Below are 26,904 nucleotides of genomic sequence, written 5' to 3' on the forward strand. Positions count from 1 at the left end.
GCAGTGCGATTTATTCGTTGTTTGCCGTAGCAAATAAACTGCATAATTAATAAATTAGAAGAATAAATTTCCAGTTGCTGCATTTCAAGGAAATTTTCACTCTCCCTTCTACTAATCACCTGCTTCTTGTTGAAATTGGTCTCTTTCGGCCTAACAACCACTTCACCTCTCGTAAAGTTGACCTATAGTTGTTTGTTTCATATGGCCGAAACTAAAAGGAGATTTTTTTCCAAACCTGGTACATATAACACCTCGTTCACATCCATGATGCCACCTGAGTCCATTTGGAAGTTGATACTCCTAGTGCCTTTGGTTGCATATTTGCCCTTGTCACCAAGCTCCACATGTACATCTCTAGATCTTGTCATATGATGAGATGCTCCACTGTCCACGAACCAAACAACTTTTGTGACGGTTCCAGAAAGGCAAGATACTAAGGAAATTATTTTCTTAAACTTCTCGGCCATTTCCTCCATCTGCACAGTAGCTACTTTAGCAATTTTTCCCTTGCCCTTCTTTTTGTTTGGACGTTGACTAGTAAAATGCCAAACTTATTTTAGCCAAAGCACTTGACTTTGCTCATGTCCTTTTCCTTCTTGTCCTGTGAAGATCCTCCTCCACCTTGGTTCTGCTTGGCCTTCACTTTTCCCTTTTTCGCTTGTGCAGCAAGACAAAGCTCATCTTTCTCTCTTGCGTCCTTTCCTTGTCCTCTGGTCAATGGGTTTTCCCAGATCTCCTTCCAGGTGAAGTCATCCCATAATTGGCTCCAATCAAGAAGTTGTTGACAAGCAAGAATCCTATCCACAAAAGTGGACCAATGCTTTACACACCTGTTTAGAGCAAGTTTAACTAGCTCCAAATCATGCACAGTTTCCCTAATAACTGCAAACTCATCACGAGCCTGCTGGACCCTCATGAGATAAGATGTCACAGTCTTAGATCTGCTCATTTTAATGTTGTTTAACTTGCCGCAACACCATTTTTTATTCTCATTGTACTCTGATAAAGATCGGCCAGAGCTACCCACATCTGTCTTCTCGTGTCCTTCCCTGATATGTGAGGAATTATATGATCCCTCACACCATCCAAAATTATGTAGCTTCCTTTCATGTATTTGAGCTTATGCACTGCTGCAAGATTTGGATCTGAAGGAACCTGAATGTCTATGCTTACTAGATCCTAAAGACCATTCATCTTTAGAATCATGGTAATTTTCTCCTTCCAGGGACTAAAATTTGATACCCCGTCCACTCTGTCTTCGTATCTCAAATAACTTAGTGATGCCATCTCCACAAATTGACCACGACCACAATACCCTACTGCAAAATTTAAGAAATAATTATCCTGCTGCAAAAAAGGAAAACTTGTTGCAAACCATGATCTTAGATCTCTCTTTTAGAGTCTTCTAGACTGCTCTGATACCATATTAAATTTCTAATACCAACCAGATTTATTTTCCCACAACAATTTAATTTATCCCTAACAATTTATTTATTTACCCAAATAATTACCAAATCACGGAAAATAAAATCACTATTTTTTTTAACTTCTAGAATTAAATATATGCAACGGAAATAAACTAGAGAGATTAATCATGCATTGCAAAATAATTCACCCACAACAATTCTCCATCATCTAATTGTCTGGAAAACTTGGGTTTTTCGACTCACATAGATACAAATAAAAATGCAAAACCCTGAAACTTGTAACACGATTCCCAAAGAATGAATTCGGCTCAAGTAACTCAGCCTCTAGGAAATTAGCCTCAGGATGAAATCGACTTGGAGAACTCAACCCAAATACATAGCCAACAACTCGACCTATGCCCTCCTTACGTGCCACTGATGCGCACTAGGGAAAACTCGGGACTCCAGCAACTCGACCTCCTCTAGATAAAATCAATCTCCCTCCTGTAACTTGGCCTTGCCATCTCCTCTTACTCAGCTCTCTTGAATTTGCCCCAATCCACTTGCACTTATTCTCTATGCACCTGGTCTACAAAGACACTCGCACTTAGAGAAAATCACTTTCTCTGAATGATGACTCAATCACTTCACTTGTGTCTTCACCTCCTTCTTGTGAAAATTCCTAGATCTAACAATCTCAGGAATCCTACTGCAACCAGCTGAATCTACTTCACCTAGATTGTAAATTACATTACAAACTTATTTCAGATTTCTTCTTGAAATATTGAAGTAAATTACTGAAGCATCCTACACCAAATTAAAAATGATTCTGAAACATAAAAATTGAGCAAGGAAATACAAACACATAGGACACCATTATTTTTGGACAAATGTCCCTGGAAAAACCCAATGCAGGAAAACCTGTGCAACAACTTTGAGGGTCTATTATTATTAAGCAGTCGCAAATTCTGAATACATCTTTGAATACCTCACAGGGTTATTCAGTTATAGAGAGAAATACTGGCAGAAGCTTTGTGAGATTACCTCACACAATCACTAAGAAAAAGTCCCGGCTAATCCAGACACTGGATGAGGTGCCCCTGGCAAGCCCTGCACTGTCTCTGCGCTGCCTCTACGTTGTCCCAGTGTCAACCCTCTCAGGCACAGCGTCACCCAATTGGGGAATCGATCAGTAGCCCAGAGTCATTGCTCTCAGCCTCCCGGTCTCACACCCTGGCTTCCAGTTGTTGAAACTTACTCTCTTCTTTGATTTTCGACTTTCTCTCTCTCCCTTTGCGCAACTTCTGCATGGCCCTTCTGCCCCTGCGCCAGCCTCTGCATCAAGGCTATTGGATCACTCTTTGCCTCTCTTTGCTGATGACTGCCTCTCAACTGCAAGAAATCTCCTCAATCGATTTTTCCTTCTGAGAACTTCTCACTTCAGAAAAATCGATTTCTTGATCTCTCTTGGTGTATTTTCCAAATGACCCTCAAGCCCCTTCTTATATCTTCCCGTTGGACAACCAACGGCCTAGATTAACTCCTAATCAAAGGCTCAGATCGTTTTGACTTGATCTTCATCTTTATCTAGAAGATTCACCCACAATTAGATTAATACCCATTAATATTTTAATTTTCCTGAATTTAGACTTAGGAACCCTATTAAAAATATTAATTATTTTAATATAATCATCTCTAGGTGGAATTTCCCAAAACAGTTTCTGGGTTCTTTGTAATGCATGTGCCTAAGCCTCCCTGCAAAATTTGAGGCCTAGAGCACATCCGATGCTACCCCAAATCAACACTTGCTAGACTGCCTTTATAATTTTCATTGAGTCCAAATCCCTAACCCCAATCTCCCTTCTAGAACTATCTTGGAGATGAATGGTTGAGATTAAATTATTTATCCTTACAAAATAACTCAATAGTCCATAATAATTAATTTACGTTAGTTATTGTACTTTTCCTAAATTGGACTTAGCAAAAAAGATACAAATCACTTACTCCACCAAGCAAGCACCTAGAAGAGGCAAATAATGTCTTCCACATGTTAAGACACCAAGCATATGTAGAAGACCTTCCAAAGCTACTCACTTCAACAAAATATGGCCACGAAGGTGATGCCATATCATGCTAATTGCAACTAGGTTTATTAGTTGTATGCTTAACATGACGACAACAACAATAAGAGTGATTACCTCCTTGCATAACATTGTCCAAATGAAACACGGTTAATTGCAAGGCCTTGATAACTAAATAGCAAGGGTTTTATACAATAAACATCAACACATGAAAAAAATTACACACATGAAGGCCTTACATAAAAGATTTTTACCTCCAATCCTCCATCCAGCTCCAAGCATAAGATGTACAAATAAAGTCCAAGGGAAGAGCTACTCAATCCCCAAAGTCTTAACCAACATTACAATGGGGAGAAACAAATATTATAAAATAGTTAGTGTCTGTAGCTCAGACATGTATTTCCATTTCCATGAGGGTGTCTACTTATGGAGATTGTCATTAAATGTATCCTATACTTTTTCTAGAAGTTCACTTTATTAATTAATTAATAAAGTGAATGCCTTTTTATTAAAGTGACTTTTAATTAATAAAGTGACTAAAGTAGGTCGCTAATAATTTAAATAAAAGAGAGCCATTGATCTCACGATTAGATCTTAATCGTTGAAGATTAGGTTTTTGGCTCATGTCAAAGCTATAAAAGACAGAGAGGGAAAAGGACAAAGACACAAAGAGCATTCATTTCACAAGTCACGTGAGTGAAGGAGAAAATTAGAGATTTGATTTTTGGCCATTGGCGAGGAGTTTCAACAGTAGTTCAGCAAGGAGAAGGCAACTAACCAGCATTGAGGAAGAGAAATTGTATAGCCCAACAGAGCAGGCCACATTTACAGAGCAGATCTGCCTCAATTTCTGTGCAGACTAGAATTTTCCAGGTTTGTTGTTCGCTTGTTAATTTCTTAGAGCGATTTTCCCTATAAGGGAGCTCTTGTAAGTTTTGAAGATATTTTGAATGATGAATTGATCTAGAAGAGCAGAAATAATTGTGCATTGTGTGTGATTGCTTTTCTCGCTTTTCGTTGCATGTAAGAGTTAATAATTTTATCAAGTAACTAGATTTGATCTATTTGCTTAGATAATTGGTTTTAGGATAATTTAACATGGTATTGAATCGATTGCTTTGAGAGAAAAGCAGACCTATTGTTTTCTAGGTTACTTCAATGGGCTTGAGAGACAAATTATAATAGCCATGCTAGTAACTAGTATGAATGTTGAGGATTAAATTGATGGGGTTTCAAATTTCTTACCATGGAAGGAAAGAATCTCAACGATCTTGAAGGAGCAAGACTTGTGGGCAATCATGTCCAACCCTCCTCCAGCTCCAACACAGACCTTAGGGAGCACACAGACACTAGCAGTGGTAATACTAGCAGCAGTAGGCCCTACAATGTTGAAAAAATACAATATGGCAGCTTATTACTTTAGATTTTCCTTAACCTTAATACTTGCTTGTGAACTTTATTTATTTTCTTGTGTTTCTTTATTAGATCTTCTTCATCAAACAAATATCAAGAGGAAAACAATAAAGATAATGGACACATATATTAGGCTCCAAGCTAGGGCAAAACCTCTCCAAGTGGAAAACCCCAAAAAACTCTCTTCTTATAGAATCTGCTTCAAATGAGACAACCAAGACCCAAACCCTAGATCAAAGCCTCCTCCCAACACCAAGTCGACCCTTCAAGATGACTTTCCAATTAGGTCACACCAAGTGAACCAAAGACAAAACCTTCCAGAACTGCTTCAAATTCAAAATTTCAACCCCCAGCTGCAAAATTTCGGACCTGTAGCTTCACTGCTTCAGAAATCTTGGCCCCCAGCTACAAAATTTCGGACCTGCAACTTCATTGCATCAAAAATCTCGACCCCTGCAACTTCAACCCCTGCAACAACTCTACAACTTTGCACGTGAGATAAAACTAGGGCAAAACTTTTTCTTGTCTTCCAGCTGCTATTCTCTTCATCCTTGCCTTTCTTGTCCTTCTTCCTCAACTTCGCACTTGAGACCGAACCTCCTTGATTGCAGATCAAATTGGTGAGTGAATGAGGTTGAACTACTTCTATTTATACCTTTCTGTGGGTCGAATACCCCTCTCTAGGCCGACTTGTCTCTGCCATGGCCGACTTGGACTTGGAGGCTTCTAGGGCTTTCAGACTCAAAATAAATTCTTTTTATAAGATACCTCTTGCCCAAAAGGGTCTTATAAACATGATGTTGACTCTCTTGACTCATAGAACATGCTTTTACCTAGAAGACCATCAATAAAGAATGTGAAACCCATGCTTTAAAATAATAACTTTTTCTTTTCTTCTTTTGTTTGTTACATAAGATACATATTTAAATGAGTACAATAACAATTATGAAGACCGAAACTACTTACATTTCGAACACTCCCTCTTAACTAGGGAGGTATTCATAATTGTACAACCAGTACAACATCATTCTCAAACTGAAGAGTTATCATAAGAAGAGTTGAATTGATAAGCCAAATTGTAAGCGTCATCATTATGACCAACACTGTCCTTGAGGCTGACTTGTCTCTGCCATGACCGACTTGGACTAGGAGGCTTCTAGTGCCTTCTAGACTCAAAATGAATTCTTTTTACAAGATACATCTTGCCTAAAAGGTTCTTATGAACATGATGTTGACTCTCTTGACTCATGACAATAAATCCTATGACCTAACAAACCCTAGAAGCATGAAGAACATGCTTTTACCTAGAAGACCTTCAATAAAGAGCATGAAACCCATGCTTTAAAATAATGACTTTTTCTTTTCTTCTTTTGTTTGTGACATAAGATACATATTGAAATGAGTACAACAACAATTATGAAGACCGAAACTAGTTACATTTCCAACATATAGTGCAGACATCATGGGATAAGGACATAAATGTACAGAGGATGATCCTTGAAGTTATTAAGAATCATTTGATTTTGCATGTTGTAGAAAAGACTAGATCTAAGGAGATATTCGATGCCTTGGTACCGCTTTTTCAAAGTGATGACATGAGTCGAAAAATGATTCTCAAAACTAAGCTCAAAGAGTGTAGAATGAACTCCTCTGCCATTGAGACCAACTATCTTATGAGGATCACATAGATTCGTGACCAACTTGCAACTATTGGAGAAGTTGTATTGGATGTAGAGCTAGTGAATGTCATTCTGAATGGATTCACCAAGGTTTTAGAACCATTCATCATGAGAATTTGTGCCCGGGAGCATCTTCCCAAGTGGGAGACACTTTGGGATGATTGCATCCAAGAGGAGACTCGTAAAGAGTCTAGGAGCAACAAGTAGGGAGGAGGAGCAGCGGATGAAAACTTGGCTCTAGTCAATAAGACGAAGAAGACCAAAGGGAAAGATTCCATCCAGAAGGGTGACAGTCAGAGAGAGGGACAACAATTCGGGTAGAAGAGAGATATGAGCAAACCCAAAATGTTATCTTTGCAATAAGAATGGTCATTTTGCTTCCCAGTTTCCACAAAGGAAGAAGGGTAAGGGGAAGTCGAAGACAGTTGTAGCGATGATAGAGACACAATTGAGTGAACTTACTTCCAAGTTCGAGAGTGAATTTTCACTTGTGTCTTTCCTTTTTGTTGGGCATTGGGTTCAACATTGCTCGTGTGTTTCATGACATGGACTAACTGCCTCTCACAGATCCTAACTCTGATGATTGTAGCAGAGACTAATGCCTGCGGGTTTTGGTCTAACGACATTCGTGATTCCAACAAGTGGTATCATAGCAAGTTCCATTAGTTGCAGCTTTAACAACTCGAAGGAAGATCACAAAGAGCAGAGATGGGAAAGGCGAAGAAGCAAGTTGCCAAACGTTCGAAAGAATCAAAGACTACAGTATTGCAGATAATCAACTTGGTTATCTAGCCCCTAAGTTCGATGAAGCCAAATATGAAATATGGAAATCTAGAATGGAAGTCTCTTTGAAAGCTCAAGGATATTATGTATGGCACTCTGTTGTCTCTGGAGATACATCTACTGACGAATCTAGAAGGTTGAAAGCCATGAATGTCATTCTTAGCGCTTTGCCTGACACCGTAAAAGCGAAAGTTGATTAATGCTCATCTGCCAAAAGTCTTTGGAAAGGGCTCCATAATCTCTACTCAAAGAAGAACGTAGAGCAAGATGATGATGATCATGATTCAAATCAAGCAGATTCTCAGGTCGAAGAATTCGACGATGATGAAGAAGAAGTAGACATGAAAATACTAAATAGTACTAGCTAATGCCTTGATATCTTGAAGAACACAGAGATGGAAAATCTTACACTCAAAGAAGAAGTTGCTCTTTTGAAATTCCAAGTGTAGGAAGCAAAAAAGAAAGAGAAAGACCTGGGAAGTCAATTAAAGGAATCTGGTTAGAGGTACGTAACCAAAGTTGATCAAAAGCAAAAGGAACTAGATGAATCTTTAGCAGAAATTAGTAGACTTGGAAAGGAAAATGAAAGGCAAAAGGAACAAATACTGGATCTTAATAGAGTAACATAAAAGGTCAATCTTCTAAAGTTGCAAGTAGAGGAGGCAGAGGAAAGAAGAAATGTCTTGAAAATCTGGTTTCAAGAAGATATTGCTCAAAAGCAAAATGAACTTGACGCTGCCCTAATTGAAATAGACAAGCTCAAGAAGGAGAAATTGCTGGATGTCAAAAGGAAGAATAATGACTTGGGTAAATTGAAGTTGAAGGCAAAAGAGGCAGGTGAAGCTCCAAGCTCCAAGTACCCGGAAAGCAATATTGATAGCAAAATCCCTCAGAGGCCAAATCAAAATGAAGGACAAAAGATGGTTAAAGATGTTGCAGCTCCAAGAAGTAATGCTGAAGCAATCAAGGACAAGGATCAACAAAGGGCTGTATCACCTCCAAGAAAGACTGTCTACAGAAGATCATTAAGACATGATATATCATTCAGGTACTCTAGTTTGCTTAATGGGTTCTAACTTAGGGCATATGGCTAGGGGTTGCAGAATGTATGATAACATTGACTATCAAAATCCTAGAAGTAAGTTTGTAGGATCGCAAGACATATTTCATAATAACATTGCCAATAGAATGTATCTATCATTTGTTCCATCATTTAGGCCCAAAATTGAATGTTACAAATGCCATAACTATGGGCATAGCGCTTGCGATTGCAGTTACAAGATGGAATCCTCCATGAAAGACAACCTTAACTCTAGGTACAGGAAGGTCTGGAGAAGAAAACAAAAGCAAGAAGACCAAGAAAATGAGAAAGTCTTAGTAGTCATGCTTTCAGGCGTTGTAAAATCGAAAGGACATGATGAATCTACAATGGAAGATGCTAAGGTTCAGGATGATCGGACTGAAGAGCTTGTTCGAACTTCATATGCTATTCTGAGCAATCCAGATTATTGACTCCCTGTGAATATTGAAGAGAGGGAGTCTATGTAGCAGTGGTTGCACTTTTGAAGATCTATCCTTTGATAGGTTGACAGATGGCAGATGTGAAGTTGTGAGAGCAGTGATCAACATGGTGGGCAGATTAGTCAACTTATGGATCAGCAGAAGTCAGCCTTCAAGATTGAAGGACTCGTTGCTATTGATGCATATTGACAGGTAAATTATGCAGCGGCAAGCCATGACAAGCATAGCATGTTAGGGGAAGAGAGGCAGTCAAAGAAAGGTATATTGTAGGAAGACATAGGAAGGCATTTCATCAGGGGGAGTAACCCCTTGCCATTGATGTCAAAGGGGGGGAGAAATCAGGAGAAGATTGAGGCATGGAGTCAGGGGCAGGAATGAGCACAGGGGGAGATTGTTGAATGGTGTTGTCATTGATGCCAACATTGGTCCATGAACGCTCTTAATATTTGTCTAGATAGCATCAGTTGGAAGCTCCAAAGGAAAAGAAATCTCTAGATGCCCCACACTTGTTGATGACGTTGAGGAATGAGGGTCAGTATATTTGATCCTAAGACCACTATCATTGGATGCTGCTTGTCATACTGATTCCAACAGTATGTGGCATGTCACGAGGGTCCTCATGGTTTGGGAGATATGCTTGATCAAAATGAAGCCCCCCCTTCTTGTGGTTGAAGTCCCCAAAGGGAAATAATGTAGCAGCATATCATTGGCTAGAATAGGGCCCAATTCATGAAGATACAAAGGATATTTTATTAAGGGATTAAATTCAATCTTTAAGGTCACAAGAAAAATTGATTAAAGGATCCAGAGGTCGGCTCCCAATGAAGATTATTTCAAATTTGAAATTTAAGAAATGATGGAGGTTGGCCCTAATTTGTGGCTCCAAAATAAATTCAAATATTCAAATTTTAAAATCAATTTTCCCCCATGATTACAAGTTGGCTGCCCTTCAAATAACTATGTATAGGAGTGAATTGAGTCCTCAAAATATTATCTGTGCATTCAAGGATGAATTAATCTCTGTAATAATCTTGGCCCTGTGGAGCAAGGCATCATCTCAAGGGTGGCCCGAAACTCTCTGTTATAGTCTGCGTTCTGAGGAGATATATTTTCTGAAGACCGTGTTGGGATAAGGTTTATTCGTTTTGGCTTAATATGGGCTTCGTTTAATTGCTTGATGAGTCTGCATTGAGGGCATCAGTTTACAGTTTGATTACTTCTTCAGCCATCTCTGAAAAACATGTTCCAAGCATTCGCACAATTAAGGAGTCTGTCGAGTGGTTGCGGCCCTGTATTAGCGCATGATTCTGAGCAAGATCTGTGAAATTCAGACCCTTTATTGATACATTTCCAAAACTGGGTTGAAGGCAGGAATTTTGGCTCCTGAAGAACTATTTGGCCTCCTTTGAACGCCAATCTGAGGCAAATTTGTGGAGCAAATTCATGCATGGATTGACGCTGGAATCTGGATTACTGGTAAAATTTTGAGGTTGTTAAAGGCTGTGTTGAAGTCTGTTGTAGTCCTAACCAGTGACGCTGAGGGCTCATTGTGTGACAATTCGCTGAGCAAGTTTGCGGGGACTGGTGTGGCCTCTTGGCATGATGTTAGGCCCTATACTTGATGCAGACCTGAGGAAATTCTTGTCCTTATACTAAAGAATTTCGACCCTATCGAATTGTTACAGACCTTTTGGCAGAACTGTGACTGTGACACCTATGACATTAACTTGTCTGCGGATTGGTTGAGGGACACTTTGGATCTGTTCACTTTATACAGTCCAGGCATCAAAGTTATTTAATTTGGGAAGTCCCCTAGGATACATAATAAGTTACTTGGCACCAAAAAAAAATTCTGAGCATGGTTGATCATATTTGAAGCCTCTGAGTGCAAAATATTGTGGTACACCTTGCAAGACATATCTCATACACTTGTCAGTACTTGAGCACCTCATTATTTGCTATCTGCTTTATGATTGTGCTGATACTCCATTTGAAAGTAGGATGAGAAGAGAAGGCAGTAATCAGAGTTTTGGACAGTGGCACTAGCAGAGGATTTTCACATAACGGCAGGCATCGTACTCGTCTTGGTAACAGATTGGACAAGTTTGATTTCACACTGTATATCTGATATTGATCAGAGATCTACTCCAGAGAGGTTTTAATGATATGTATGTGCATACTGTTGCTTGATGACCTTGATGTTTGTTCATCATTACATAGATAATAGGAATGTTGGTGTGGTTGAGGGTTTGTGCTCTAATATTGAACAGAGAATGAAGTGTTGAACAAGAATGCATATATTGAATGCTGCTGCACTAGTAGATGTTCTGCAAGATACTTCGAATACTACTGAGTAGGGTTTTGTATTCAGTGGGGCTGCTAGTGATATGATTGCTGGTGTATTACTGTTATATATTATGTGTTAGTATCTTGATGACAGAATGTGATGGATGAATGATGAAGCTTGTGGACAAGTATAGTGACAGAGTAGAAGCATCGTAGATTTTTCAGATATTATTGTTGCTAGGGTTTGACAAAGGCACATTGAGCAGAGTTATTAGTATATGTGGAAATTGGATTGGATTTGCACTTCAGAGATCAAACTATGACAGAGAATGTTTGCTTGGATGAGGATTGTGCTCATTGAAGGACAAAGGTTATTAATGATATGTGCCAGGGTTTGCAGTGATTATTGAACCAGGGTATATTCCTAAATGTTTGATGACAGGATGATGTAACCGAAGCTAGGGTTTGATGTATATATTAGACAAAGGTAGATTTGATTGAGATTGTATTATAGTTTATTTTGTATTGATTTTGAGCATAGGTGGATCTAGTCTAAAAATTGTGAAACGTGGTCTGCCGGCCAATTAGGGTGTTAGGGTGGTGCTATTGCAGGTTGGAGTCTGCATAGGGCGTTGAAGCGTCCTTCCAGTTGCAGCTAGTAAACAGGGTGTTGGAGCATCCTTCAGGTTGGAGCCAGTAAACTAGGGCGTTGGAGCGTCTTTTTAGTTGGAGTTGGTAAACTAGGGCGTGGGAGCGTCCTTCAGGTTGGAGCCTGCTTCAGTTGGAGTTGAAAAAAATTATGTAAATTTTGAAGACAAATATTAAGAAGTGTTCGATGGTTTTTCTCCCAAAAGGGTTTCCACCTAAAAATCTCGTGTCTAATGTGTTTGATATTATGCATTGCTGAATGGTGTTGATGATTGTTTATGTTTATCTGACGATAACGATAATTAATGCTCTGCAAAGGTTAAATTAACTAATTGAAGAGAAATATTGATTCACCCCCCTCTTAGTATTTCCAACAATTACCAGCGCTATTGCTAGAAGCGCATGGTACTTGGACAATGACACCTCTCGCCACATGACAGAGGCTAGAAATATTTTCAATAGTTTTGCGGAGGACGACTTGGGGATCCATGTTGAGCTTGGCGATGATGCCAAGTATGTAGTGAGGGGACAGGGGACAGGTCAATTCCAACTTGAGTCAAGAGGTTCCTTTGATGTGCAAGATGTACTCTATGTACTTGGCCTAAAGAAGAATGTTTTGTCCATGTTAGTTATGGGGTTAACCTACAAAGGGGGCAATTTTTCATTGCCCAAAGGGAGCTAGTCCAGACATTGCAGTGAGGATTGGAGTCCAGGAGGGGAACCTATATAGACTTCAGGTTCAAACTACTCAGGCACTAGTTCACATCAGTGAAAGCATGAGCAAGCTTTGGTACAGTAGGATGAGGCATCTCCATCATAGAGTTCTACCATTACTGAGACAGATGGTCACTGGGCTTCTGGACTTCAATCTGGACCAGCAAAGGGTGTGCAAAGGGGGTGCACTTGGCAATAATATCAAGGCATCTTTCCCTAACAGTGACTGTCGATCCAAAGGCATTTTGGATTTGATCCATTATGATTTAACAGGGCCTATGTCAATGTCTTCAGTAAAGGGTGCATCTTACTATGTGACCTTCATTGATGACTTCTCCAGGAAGACTTGGATCTACTTCATGAAGACCAAGGGTGAGGTCTTCAATCATTTCATAGCTTTCAAAGCTCAGGTGGAGAACATGATAGGAAGGAAGATCAAGGTGCTAAGGGCAGACGATGGGGGTGAATACACCTCTAATGAGTTCACTTATTTTTGCAAGGAGGCAGGGATCAAGACGAAGAAGACAGTGGCCATTTGCAGCAGAATAGGGTTGTAGAGAGGAAGAAACGATCTATCATTAGTGCGTTGAAGGCCATGATCCATGATTAGAGTTTGTCAATGTTTCTATGGGTTGATGCATGCAACACAACTATGTATTTGCAGAGTAGGAACCCACACCAAATTTTGGAGGATAAGACACCGGAGGAAGCATTCACAGACAAGAAGCCTGAAATCCGACATCTTAGAATATATGGTTGGCTAGTCTACATCCACATACCAATGGAAAAGAGGACCAAGTTGCAACCCTTATGTGAGAGGGGCATCTTGGTGTGATACAACAAGGATTCGAAGGCTTATAGAGTCTTCCTAACAGATCAGTGGAAGATTGGGGTGAGTTGAGATGTCAAGTTCGAGGAGAACTTGACATCTAGGAAATCTCAGGATGTACTAGCAATTATAGAGGGGAGTTAAGAGGAGGAACCAAAGAAGCCGAGAGAAAAGACTTCCAATTAGCTCCTTCGACATCAATTAGGAGGCCAAGGTCGGCGGAGTAGACCTTGCTGGATGCTGGAGAGCATGTTGATCCTCCTAGAACCACTTTCAGGGACAACATACCTACACAGAAGTTTCCAACGTACACGGATCCGATGACTAGCATCATAGACTTAGAGCCTTCTAGCTTTGAGGAAGTAGCTAACCAACAGGTGTAGAGAGATGCCAGGGTGGAGGAGTACAACTCCATCATGAAGAAGATGTGGAGATTCTACTGAGACTGAAGGGGAAGCCAGTTGTGACTTCCAAGTGGCTTTACAAGGTAAAGCATGCATCAGATGGTAGTGTAGAGAAATATAAGGCCATAATTGTGGCTCTTGAATTGTCTTACAAAGGAGTAAACTACAAGGATAGTTTTGCTTCGGTAGCCAAATATCCTATTTGAGTAGTTCTTTCGATAGCTTCTAAGATGGGATGGAGCATCCAATATGGTCTTCCTCAACGACATCATTGAGGAAGAAGTCTACGTTGAGTAACCATAGGGGTTTGAGGTCCATGACAAAGAGGCGCATGTATGCAGCCTTAAGAAAGCCCTCTATGGACTCAAACAAGTGCCTAGAGCTTGGTGTGCTAGGATTGATAGCTATTTGTAGGGCATAAGCTTCACCAAGAGTGAGGCAGATCCCATCCTATACTTGTTGGTCTGAGCCCCTCATTTTGGTGTTGTATGTGGATGATCTCATTCTAGAAAGTATAAAATGATTGATTGCAGGTTGCAAGTCGATATAGTGTTAGAATTTGAGATGAAGGATATTGGGTCAATCTTCCTTGGACAAGGGAAGTGCACTGTAGAGATCCTCAAGAGATTTAGGCTGGAGCATAGCATATCGATGACCACTTCGATGGTGATTATTGCCTCAAGATCTAGTAGATCTTGTGAGAGGGCTCACAAGACAAGAACTAGACCAAGGGACAACAATGAGGTGGAGGCCCACTGTCACCACAACGCTCCACCTTTTGCTCTTTAGTGGGATTTCACCACAAGGGAGCCTTCTTGGTATTGGTCACCTAAAAGGTATTCTAAGTTTGTGGCTTAGAGGTGACAAATGGATAAGCTAAAGAAGGGCACTCAACTTAAGGACAAGGCTCAATCCAACAAAAACAAGGAAAAGTGTGCACTTCAAGAGGCCTATCAAGGGCACTTATGACCCAGGGTTTAATGATAAGGGACTTTGACTAATATAATGATGACCCAAGCATGAAATCCATGCTTTAATAAGGCATTGACACGATAATAAAAAAATATTTCTTTATTTGTTTTGACAAGTACATTTTATGATGACTCAAATACATTAATGAAGACTGAACCTAGTTACATTTTCCAACAAGGAGAAGAAGAGATACAATTGATGGTCAAGAAGGAAGCTATTGTCCTCAAAAGAGAGCGAGAAATTCCAGGTATGAAAATAATGCAGTTGCTAGTTAATCTGAATATATTCTTATTTCCACTCTTTCTATTTCTTCTCCTCCAGATTTGCATGATAGTTGGTTGGTAGATAACGGGGATTCTAAACAATTCTCAGGATACAAGGAAGTCCTCTCCAATCTGGAAGAGAGGGAGACAGGTTCGAAGATCATTCTTGGGGATAATGCTACATATCAAGTGAAAGGTTTTGGTTAAATTTGACTTGTATTATAGGGAATCCATTCTTCTTCATGATGTGATGTATGTTTTGGAACTAAAGAAAGAACTTGGTATCTATTTCTACATTAGAAGACAAAGGGATGAGAGTAGCTTTCATAAAAGGAAAAGTCCTCACATGGCCTAGGGAATCCCATATGAAGGATGCATTCACATTGGGATCTAGAGTTGAAGGACTCTATAGAGTTAATGGGAACCTCTACTGGCAATGGTCCATGACACCAATCACTAGAGTGAGCTATGGCACTATAGGTTGGCACATCTACATTATGAAGCCCTACCGAAGTTGAAGAAGCTAGTCTTTGGGATGCTTGATGTTCAAGCAAGTCATGATGGAGTATGTCTGGGATGCGCTAGTGGAAAGAAGACAAGGGGACCATTCCCCTCTAGTAGGAATAAGACAAATGATATTCTTCAACTCATTCATTCTGACCTTTGTGGACCTATGCTAGTGCATTCTCTTGGTGGCCATCTCTATTATATCATATTCATTGATGACTTCTCCAGGAAGACATGGATATATTATTTGAAACAAAAGGACGAGGCCTTTGATATGTTCAAGAACTTCAAGGCGTTGATAGAGAATCAAACAGGGAAGAAAATCAAGGTCTTCAGGTCCGACAATGGTGGTGAGTACATTTCAAATGAGTTCATTGACTTTTGCAAGAAGGAAGGTATTAAGAAGGAAACTATTGTACCCTACAATCCCGAGCAAAATGGAGTGGTTGAAAGAAAGAACAGGTCTATTATGGAGGCTGCTAGAGCTATGTTGCATGATCAAAAGTTACCAAAGTTCCTTTGGGGAGAAGCAACGAATACAATGGTCTATGTACAAAACAGGGTTCCTCATCAAGCCTTGGACAACAAGACTCCCGAAGAAATTTTCACAAGTGTGAAGCTCGATATTGGTCATCTTAGGATATTTGGTTGCCCCGTATACTTTCATGTGTCGAAGGATAAGAGGAACAAGCTGGAAGCCACTGGAAAGAAAGGTACGTTTGTTGGATATTGTGAAAATTATAAAGCATTTAGAATATATATTTATGGCCAAAGGAAGATCGAGTTTAGCAAGGATGTGACCTTCGATGAACATGTTTCCCTTGGGAAAGCTAGAGACCTTCCTCCTCCTCACCTGAAAGATGATGATATGGACATATTCGAAGGTCCTTTTGTGCCAGAATCTGAGAAGGGTATTGTTGATGATCTGATGGAGCCTATGGACCCCTTGGTCCCTCCTCCTAGTGATCCTCCCGCCAAGAAAAGACCATTATGGCTTTGTGATACTTTACAAGATGCTGAGAGATTTGTTCCTTCCAAAAGGACCTTTAGAGAAAAAAGCCATGCAGGTATCAAGGGTACGTTGTAGCTATGAGCACTATGATCTAGGCTGAGCCTTATACCTTTGAAGTAGTGAAAGAATAAGTTTGGAAGGATGCTATGGCTAAAGAGTATGAATCCATTATGAAGAATGATGTATGGGATATTGTTCTGAGACCTAAAGGAAAGTTTGTCGTAACCTCAAAATGGTTGTACAAGATCAAACATGGAGCTGATGGAAGCATTGAAAAGTACAAGGCAAGGTTTGTGGCTAGAGGATTCTCCCAGAAAGAGGGAGAAGATTATGATGATGTCTTTCATCAATTGCTCGCTATACCACTATTAGATCGATTGTTGCCCTTGCTACTAGTCAAGGATGGACCCTTCACTAGATGGATGTAAAGATGACATTTCTTCATGGCATGCTATAGGAAGAAGTTTATGTTGAGCAACCTCAGGGATTTGAAGTAAAGGACAGGAAAACTCATGTATGCAGGTTGAAGACATGGAGGAGCGTGCACTTCAAGAGGCTTATCAAGGGCACTTATGACCTAGGTTTAATGAATAAGAAAGGATAAAGGCTTACCAAAATGCATAAGAACAATAAAAGGCTTGCTAAAGATAGATTTGATCAATAATTGGAGCAACAAGCCTTCAAAACACCCTAAGTTGAAGCCTTGGGTTAGGTTAAGGTTTCCCTAAGGAAAGTTTACTTGGGGCTTGTGACATCAGCCCTAAATTGACAAAATTAACTGTGGAAAAGGTTGGATTTTGATGCAATGAGACTCTGTCCGTGTATAACCTCACCACAAGCCAACACACTCGTTGAATTTGGCCATATGCCCTAGCCTAACAACTTGCCTTGAAGGGCTGAAAATCTAAGAGAAAGAGAGAAATACATTTTGAATAGTTTTTCTATGATGTGTGATCGGATGCCAGTTTTTGATCCTTAGGTGATGGAGCCTAAGGGAAACCTACTAATGGAAATATCAAACCCTAGTATGGATTAAGGGCAAGAAAAACCCTAGTATGGATTAAGGGCAAGAAAACCCTAGTTATCAAAACCCTATCTGCCACTTTATGAGGGGATAAAATCATGAAGAGAGCTTTCATGAAGATCTTCAAGGGATGTCATACATTCTCTAGTTAAAACATCCAATACTTTGACAAAATTCCATAGAAAAATATTCAAATTAACAAGAGCATAGAAACCCTAGCAACAACCATTCAAAAGATAATCAACAATAAAAATACTTACAAGATATGCATGAAAAAGTCTTTTATTATCCCAAAGTGATGTCTCCACAACAAGAGGTAGTCTCCAAAAGAAAAATTATCCACAATAGATCACATCTCCACAAGAATACAAGACACAATAGCTAGGCCAAAATCCTTTAGGGAGGCTCAAATACTCCACAAGTGATGATGAGACACAACAATAAGGTGATCTTTATTTATATGAGGTCTACCTTACCTAATTTTAGCTAATGAATCCCCTAAAGCAAGTTTGACAACAAATAGAACTTGGTTTACAAGCCAACCCAATAGCTCAATTCCAATATGTCATTAATTCCCACACGTGTGAGCCATAGCCTCATTAAAGCTAACATCATGCCCCTTTTGGGATCCAAATGATATGTCGTGGTGTGATGAAGGTTGAAAATGTGTCTCTGTGCCAAGATCATCCAACATTTGAGGAGTGCCCCTCAAATCATCCTTTAGGTTCCCAAATCTAGTTGGGGTGTCACCATGTCATCTCCATGGGTCTTCAATGGTCAAAACAGGGCATTCTCTCTCCAGTGTTAGGTCTCCATTGGGTGCAACAACCCCTCCCTAGTCTCTCATGGAAGGCCATCCTCATCTGGGCTTTGAATCATGGTCCGCCCATCCAGTAATGTCAACATCAACTTGGGGGCATGCTGGGTCTAGTAGTGCAATCATCAAGAATCCTTTGTGATGGGTCAAATAAGACCAACCTCCAGGGTCTTGAGGGTGATCTCGTACATGTATCATCTGCTCAAGTCATCATAAGGCCCAACACTCTCGATGTTGCATCCGCTAAGTCATCTTTCTCTATGAAAGGCCTGGGTACCTATGGAGTGGGTGCACTTAAGGCCTGGGTTGCTATGGACCACCTGGCAAGATCAACATGAACTCAAGCAAAAACAACCATCCATCTGAGACTAAGATCATATGAGCATCTAAGTGGACAAAACTTGGATGTTAATGGCATATTAATACTTCAAACTTGGATCAACTTCTGATATCTAACTAGACCAAGTCTTGTAAAGGTGTTCCCTGCCTTGATAGAGGTGGCTAATCAACAACCCTATTAGATGCTTCTAGCCCTTAAGGGGAAGTGGCATTTTTGAGGTCAACCCCTCAATCAATAGGTGTTAGAGTAAATGTATGGCAATGGAGGGGAAAAGGTTTCATGGCCAAGTGCCATGGTCAAGGGGACCAATTGATGGATAGTCCACATCCTGAGAGTATAGATGTAAGAAGGGAGAAATCGTGGAGGCATGAGTTACCTTGCTTGGCCTGCTTTTTGCACCCCTTTAGTGCGCCTTTTACAATTTGTTGACAATGCTTTGCGTTACAGTGCATAGCTCAAGGGTTAGAGATTGCTCTTTATGATGTAGCATTTAATATTACCCCTTAAGATGAGACACATCATTGCTCATCAGGGTTGGGACATGCAAGGATTCTTTTTGATATAATGGAGCATCATGTGCTCAGAAACTGGGCAATGGCCAAATGAGGAAGGTAGAGCTCATGTTAGGCTTTTGCCCACGTGCTATTTTATGTCTCTGGCATCTTTTGTATTTTAATTTTCTTCTTTTTCTTTTGTTGTGGCCATGATTTGCTTTTTAATTCTTTTAATTGCATCAACCTACAAGGAAATGTTTTCCGACCCTACTCAAGTGGTGTGGACATGATGGTGCTAAATCCCAATGAACCAATGACAAGTTAGACCTGAAGAATGGAGGTGGTATAAGGGATTTGTAATGTGGCATGGAAAGTATCAAGTATGATGTAGGGGATAGTGAAACATGTTATCTCAATTTGGGTTTACCAAGTAGTGCTCCTCTTATAACTGTAAGGCGTCATGTGAGTTCCCAATGGACTAGGGCTAAAGATTTACATTCAAGATCAGTCAATCTTCTAGATCACACCTTTATCCATACTAAATGCTCAAAACAAACAAGTATAAGCACCCAATTGCAAAATGGTCAAAGTACCTTTTGGATAGCAACATACCTATATCCAAGTGGAAGTGGCAGATGGTGAGTAGTATGTGGCTAATGCAGATGGCAGAGGCATATGGCATATCATCATCAAGAAGTGAATATCAGGGGCTACTGGTTGGTTGTCTCTCCAGTTGGCTTTCAAATGTAGGAGAAAATTTTCGTCCTATGGGGTTACACATTTTGGTGGGTAACAATGACCAACATAAAGAAGATGAAACTTCAGTTTCAGCATTGGCAAACTCTAGATAGGATAGGTAGTTGATTGCCTTGTTGATGTATCTGGTCAACACTTGACTAGACATCAACTTTGTCGTTACCACCCTGACCCAGTTCACGTTGTATGGGAGGTCCGCTGGGTTGCAGCAAAGTACGTGCTTAGATATTTGCAAGGCACAATAGGATATGGATTGTAGTACCTTGGTGGAGATGGCGTGAGGTTGTGGGGATACTGAGATTCAGAATGGGCAGGCAATGATACAGATCTGAAGAGCGCCTTTGGGTGCTGCTTCAGTTTGGGGTTAGTAGTCATTTCCTAGTCCAACAAGAAAACCTCAGTTGAGGAAGAGTACATGGCAACGAGTCTAGCTACTTGTGAAGCCATTTGACTTCATAGACTACTCACAGGATTGAGCCGATAGTGATCCATTGCGATAACCAAAGTTGTATCAAACTCTCGAAAATCCAATGTTTCACAACAGGTCAAAGCACATTGAGATCAATTACAACTTCATCAAAGACAAGATGTTGAAAGGAGTGATTAAACTCCAACATATTCCTACAGAGGAGCAGTTGGTAGACATTTTCACCAAGCCCTTGGTGAAGGGTAAGCTCATTTGGTTTCAACACAAGCTTGGAGTGGTGGAGAATACCTTCTTCGTTAAAGGGGAGTGTTAGTGTTTGTAGCTCAGACAAGTATTTCTGTGAGGTTGTCTACTTATGGAAATCATCATTAAATGTATCCTATGTTTTTTTTAGAGGTTCACTTTTTAATTAATTAATTAGTAAAGTGAATGCCTTTTTATTAAAATGACTTTTAATTAATAAAGCGACTAAAGTGGGTCACTTAATGATTTAATTAAAATAGATCCATTGATTTCACAGTTAGATCTTAACCCTGAAGATTAGGTTTTTGGCTCATGTCAAAGTTATAAAGGACTGAGGGAAAAGGAAAAAGACATAGAGAGCATTCATTTCACAAGTCACGTGAGTGGAGAAAATCAGAGATCTGAATTTCATCCATTGGTGAGGTGTTTTAGTAGTGGTTCAGCAAGGAGGCAACCAGGAAACATAAAGGAGTAGGCATGTAGCCTAATAGAATAGGCCATACGGATTGCAGAGCAAGCTACATGTGTGGTGCAAATCTGCCATGATTTCTATGTAGAATGGATTTTTCTAGGTTTGTTGTTCGTTTATTAATTTCTCAAGGCCATTTTCCCTGTAAGGGAGCTTTTGTATTTTCTGAAGATATTTTGAATGATGAATTGATCTAGAAGAGCAAAAATAATTGTGTATTGTGTGTGATTTCTTTTCTCGTTTTCAGCTGCATGTAAGAGTTAATAATTCCAGCAACTAGATCTAATATGTTTGCTTATATGGTTGATTTTAGGATAGTTTAACAAAAGTTGGAGCAGTTAGATTCTTCTTCAATCCATTATTGGCCATGTCACAATATGTGGACACAAGCCTCTCCAAGAGAACTCACCCTCATTCGATAATAAGAAGAATAATACAATCAAAATTTTTAAGAGATGACATATTACTGAAAATAGGCATGACATGAAGTCAACATGTAATAGGTCCACGTAGAATTACCCTTCAAGATGGATAGATGCAAAATATAATGATATAATCTTCAACCTAGGAGGATGTGCTCGTGGATCCACTAGAAAATATCTCAAAGTGTGCCCTCCAGGTTGCATGAGAGATAAGATATTAAAATAATCTTTGTATCAGAAAGTTCATAACCACCATCCAAAAATAACAAGTGGTCCACAAGATGCATGTAATCAATCCACTTATGAAGTCCAAGGCTACCAACTCTATGGATGAATGTGCAAAGTAGGTGGAGCATCGCACAAGAAAGGAGGTACCCCAAAAATCATAAGTTGACTTTCCATAAGTGCATATATCAAGATAATGCTCTAGTAATAGAAGACAGACCAAGCAAGAATGTGCAATGTGCCATGTGTGGCCCTCCAAGTATGCCACACAAATCTCAAGAAGACCCTTCCATAATTGCCTCCAATAAAATGATATATGTATGAAATTAAAGAGGTGAGTGTGCTCTCTAATGAAGGCAAAATAATGACAAGTGTAGATGAAATATCCATGCAATAAAGATGAGAGAGCACCTAGGAGAGGTGTGCCTAAGAAAATAATGCCTTGTAACTATGCCAATTACCCAACAAATGATAAAATATCTCCATGTGAAGTGCACCCTAGAAATAAGTGCCAAAAGTGGTTAGAAATTTAGACCTCAATAATGCTCATTCCAAAACCCTTTGTTGTTTTCCAATACCATCCACTGATTTCCCATTAGCACATGCACAAGCGAAAGCGCACCCTAAAGAAATGTGCCAACCTCTCCAACAATAATAAAATAACGATGTCATAGTTGGTAATTGTGCCCATGAGAGGATTGTTGATTTTTTTATTGTAGCATCGGGAGGTATTTCCGCATGCCAAGAGGTCACCTAAGTCTGCCTAGAAGAATTATGAGAATTGAAATTAAAATTCTATTTTTTCTTGCGCTGCATGTAGGCTCAAAAGGGACAAGTCGGCCCCACCATGAAAGGGTGTGTCCCTTGGTCAAAATTCACCCCATTTGACAAGTATATATACACAATGTGGCATCTTCATTTTGACCACTCACTCATCACTTCATATCTTCTAGAGTAGCCGCACGTGGGAGCACATAGATGCCGAATTTACTGAGATTTGACCGAGTTTGAAGTTTGACTAGAGTTGACTGAGTACAGATCTAACCACATGCCTTTGACCGCAGGGCCGAGCTTGACTGTAGGCTAAAATTTTGATTTTTGATTGGTTTGACTAGCATTGACTAACTAGAAATTGACCGGGTTTGACTGGTATTTGGACTTGGATTTTGGCACAAACTTCTAGAAAAAATTGTATTTGTAAACCTTGCTAAATAAAGTTGTCTCTATTGTGCATGGTTGTCTCTTTATGATCTTACTATTTTCACTGCATTTACTCTTGAGATTTTTTGTGTATACTTGCTCAATGATATTAGTGGCATAAGATAAATTGTTAAAGATCATTAGATAGTAATTATCAGATCAAAAAATTGGTTTCTACTGTACATCTCATAGAAAAATCAAGAAGGTATCAAAGTTTTTTTGTAAGAACAACCTCTAAAGTCAGCCTAAGAGACAAGTGTTCAACAACTTGACTTTTTCTTTGATATGTTACAAAATGGTCCCAAGTCTCATAATGGAAAACAAGTTTCAAAAGGAAGCTATTCTAGAGCTAGAGGGAGCTGAGGAGAAAGCTTTTAGTTCTGCTCTTTTAGGCACTATTACCAATGGTGGTGATGTTTGGTTAGTGGATTGTGGTGCTTCTAGGTACATGACTAGTTTACGAGATGCTCTCACTAATTTGATAGAAAGAGATTCAACATTACAGGTGGAACTTGGAGATAATACCAAGTATAAGGTGAAAGGAGTTGGGTCAGCTTCATTTCAATGGGGCTCTCGAGATTCACTACACATGGGAGATGTTTTGTATGTATCAGGATTGAAGAAGAATTTGCTCTCTATCTCAGCACTAGAAGATAGAGGTTATCGAGTAGCATTTAAGGATGGTAAGGCTCTTAGATGGCCTAAAGGCTCAAGCATGGACTCAGTATAAGTAATTGGTGTTCGAGATGGAGGTCTATATAAATTAGTAGGACGACCAACCCAGGCATTGGCACATGACAACATAAGTTTATGTGAGTTATGGCATCAAAGATATGCTCATCTACATTACAGGGCTTTACCTGCATTGAGGCAGATGGTTACAGGTCTTCCAAAACTTCAAGTAGAACATGATGGCATTTATAGGGGGTTGTGCACTTGGCAAGAATGGAAAGGGATTGTTCCTGAGTTGTGATAGTAGACCCAAGGGGATCTTGAATCTAGAAAATTTAGATGTATATGGACCTATGACTGCATCTTAGTTGGGTGGCTACTTATACAATGTGATATTCATTGATGATTTCTCTCGGAAAACTTCGATCTACTTCATGAAGACCAATGATAAGGATTTTAGTAAGTATCAAGAGTTCCAGGTTCAGGTAGAGAACTTGATAGGAAGAAAGATCAAATTTTTGAGATTAGATAATGGAAGAGAATATACTTCCAAGGACTTCAGTGATTTTTGCAAGGATGCAAGGATCAAGAGGGAGTGGATAGTTCCTTACCTCAACAAAATGGAGTTGCAGAAAGGAAGAACAGGACTATTGTGGAAGCGGTGAAAGCAATGATTCATGCTCAGTATATACCCATGTTCTTATGTTGATTTTTCCTTGGCACTTCAAAATCAGGTCTATGACTAAAACACGATCACAAACACATTAAAATGCCACAACAAAAGCACTTTGCACAATGGAAAATGTACAACAGTGAATCAATGAAGTACACAAGAATTTTTGCAACCCAAAACTTGTTATATTACAACTTTAATACAACAAACATAGGGCTCCCGTACTAGGGATCACGACCCTTACAATTAGCCCTGATAGAAGGAAACTAGGGCTTGATGTCAACAACACATGACCATCAATTTTCTCTTGAAGATGACACACTTGACTTGCTAAAGAAGCGCTTATACCAGCCCTTTTAGTCCACTTGCCATGAACACCTGGCAGGTCCTTTGCCACCTATACACGCAGAGATCTTGCTACTCCAACACCTCTGCCTTTGTTGCTCACAAGGTCCTCTGCAACTTCAGATTTGCTTGCACAATCAACTCCTTAAAATCTGCCTTCTATCAATGATACTACAACTCCAAGGTCTCTAAACATAGGCTTACAAGTCTGCCCTCCAACAATAACTATTGCCTCTCCAATAACACTATACTTAGGGTCTTTGAAGCTCTGCCTCTAACAATCTTCTTGCCTTTCCAAGATGACTGATCATAGGCTGCACAGTCAGCCCTTCTAACAGTCCCTAGTTGCTCGAAGGATCACTGTACTTAGGGCACAATTGATCAGTCCACACAATAGTGATTTGTCACCCAATCACAATACTTAGGGTTGCATACAACTGTCATTCAACACACTTATTGAACATACCTTTAACACTTCACTTCCAAGTCTAAACATAGGCTTACAATTCTGCCCTCCAACAATAACTATTGCCTCTCCAATAGCACTGTACTTAGGGTCTTTGAAGCTTTGCCTCTAACAATCTTCTTGCCTCTCCAAGATGACTGATCATAGGCTGCACAGTTAGCCCTTCTAACAGTCCCTAGTTGCTCGAAGGATCATTGTACTTAGGGCACAATTGATCAGTCCACACAATAGTGATTTGTCACCCAATCACAATACTTAGGGTTGCATACAACTGTCATTCAACCAGTGTTGCACACATCGCGATCGGGATTTAATCGGCGCCGGGAAAAAAGCGGAAAAAATCGTTAAAATCGGGAAAAAATCGGAAAAAAGCGGGAAAAAATCGTTTGGCACAAAAATATTCATTTTTTTTCAATTTTTTTAATATCTAAACCATCTACAACATAAAATAAATACATTGACACATAAATATGATAAAAAAACTAATATATAAGATGTTTAATATCATTTCTAGCGCTAAAATCACACATAACATTGAATCATGTCCTGAATAGTAAGTCCTGAGTCCCAAGTCCAACTCAGCCTCAAAATATCAACAAAAAATATGATAATGTATCTCATCATGTCATAATGTCATATACAATAAAATGAAAGTCTAATCCTATTGATTTCCTCTGCCCCTCTTGCGAGAAAATGGCACAACTTTCTCTTTCCCTCTAGATGTAGAAGCTGGTGCCTGTGGTGGTGGAAATGGCAGTGGAGTCTGACGTGCTCTAGAAGCTGAAGAACTAGTAGTAGCAGCTACAGGAGGCTGAGGTGGATGGAGACCACGTCCTCTACTGGTGGTAGTGGTAGCCCGGGTAGCCCGGGTAGGCGGTGTCACCTCCTCCTCCTGCTCCTCCAACTCCTCCTCCTCCTCCTCCTCCCCCTCCTCCTCCCCCTCATCCTGCACTAACCAATCCTCAGTGGGATCCATGAGAGGCCTCTCGGTCTCAACCCTCCATTCAGCAGTGGTGTCAATCCCATCCAATGAGATGGCTTCCGTATCAGGTGTCTTCTCTAGTTGTTTCACCCACAATCGAAGATTGTAGTAGACATAGACCATGTCATTAAGTCTATGGGACTCCAACCTGTACAAAGTTCATGAAATAATAAATTAATAATTAATAATTAATATTATAAAAAAAATATTGTTTAAAACTTTAATGAATTCAAAAATTTATTTGGAAATTTGCAATATTTTAAATGTTTAAGTGTTAACCTATTGCGCTTCTTGTTGTGTATTTTTTCAAATACACTCCAATTGCGCTCACATCCCGAGGAGCTGCATGTTTGGCTGAGGATGCGTATGGCAAGATTTTGCAAAAGGGGTACTCTGCCACCATACATCTTCCACCATGCGTCTACAACAAAATTACAAATAAAATTTTAAATAAACATAAGAAAAAAATGGAATTTGAAGAAACAATGAAATTTGAAACAAAGTTACAAAGTACATACTACAAACTAAAAAATACCTGGCATTTTAACCGTCCTATCAATGACAGCCATCTCAAAGCCAAATGTGCCACCTGACAACTTATATTGCTCAATTTGTCTAGAGATCTCCATACGTTCTTCTGGAGATCTCACCATCTTCTGGACACAGGTTAATAATCCTTCCACGACCTCAACATCAAAATTAAACCCACATGCATAAGAAAATGCAGGGTTTAGGAAAAGCCCAGCAGCATGAATGGGACGATGGAGTGTGTTGTTCCATCGCTCATCAATGACGTTCCATAGAAGGAGTTGTCTCTGGAACCCATCATCT

The 26,904-nt window shown here is 39.7% G+C and overlaps 2 protein-coding genes across 5 annotated transcripts in view; one reads left to right on the forward strand and one right to left on the reverse strand.

The window, feature by feature from the left end:
• The window catches only part of LOC149187912 (putative E3 ubiquitin-protein ligase RING1a), a 155,012-nt gene that overhangs the window by 95,767 nt on the left and 32,341 nt on the right, over positions 1-26,904 (forward strand). The window lies entirely within an intron of this gene.
• Positions 557-26,727, reverse strand: LOC149187913 (uncharacterized). Its single transcript, XM_089412377.1, has 3 exons — positions 26,353-26,727; positions 25,897-26,221; positions 557-901 (listed from the first exon to the last, which is right to left on the reverse strand). Exons 1-3 carry the CDS (start codon positions 26,478-26,480, stop codon positions 557-559), a joined length of 798 nt encoding a protein of 265 aa, XP_089268503.1. The 5' UTR covers positions 26,481-26,727.

The sequence above is a fragment of the Pinus tabuliformis genome, chromosome 3_1, assembly GCF_031772625.1.
Source record: "Pinus tabuliformis cultivar Carrire ecotype Pingquan chromosome 3_1, CPIR1, whole genome shotgun sequence".
Lineage (NCBI taxonomy): Eukaryota > Viridiplantae > Streptophyta > Pinopsida > Pinales > Pinaceae > Pinus > Pinus tabuliformis.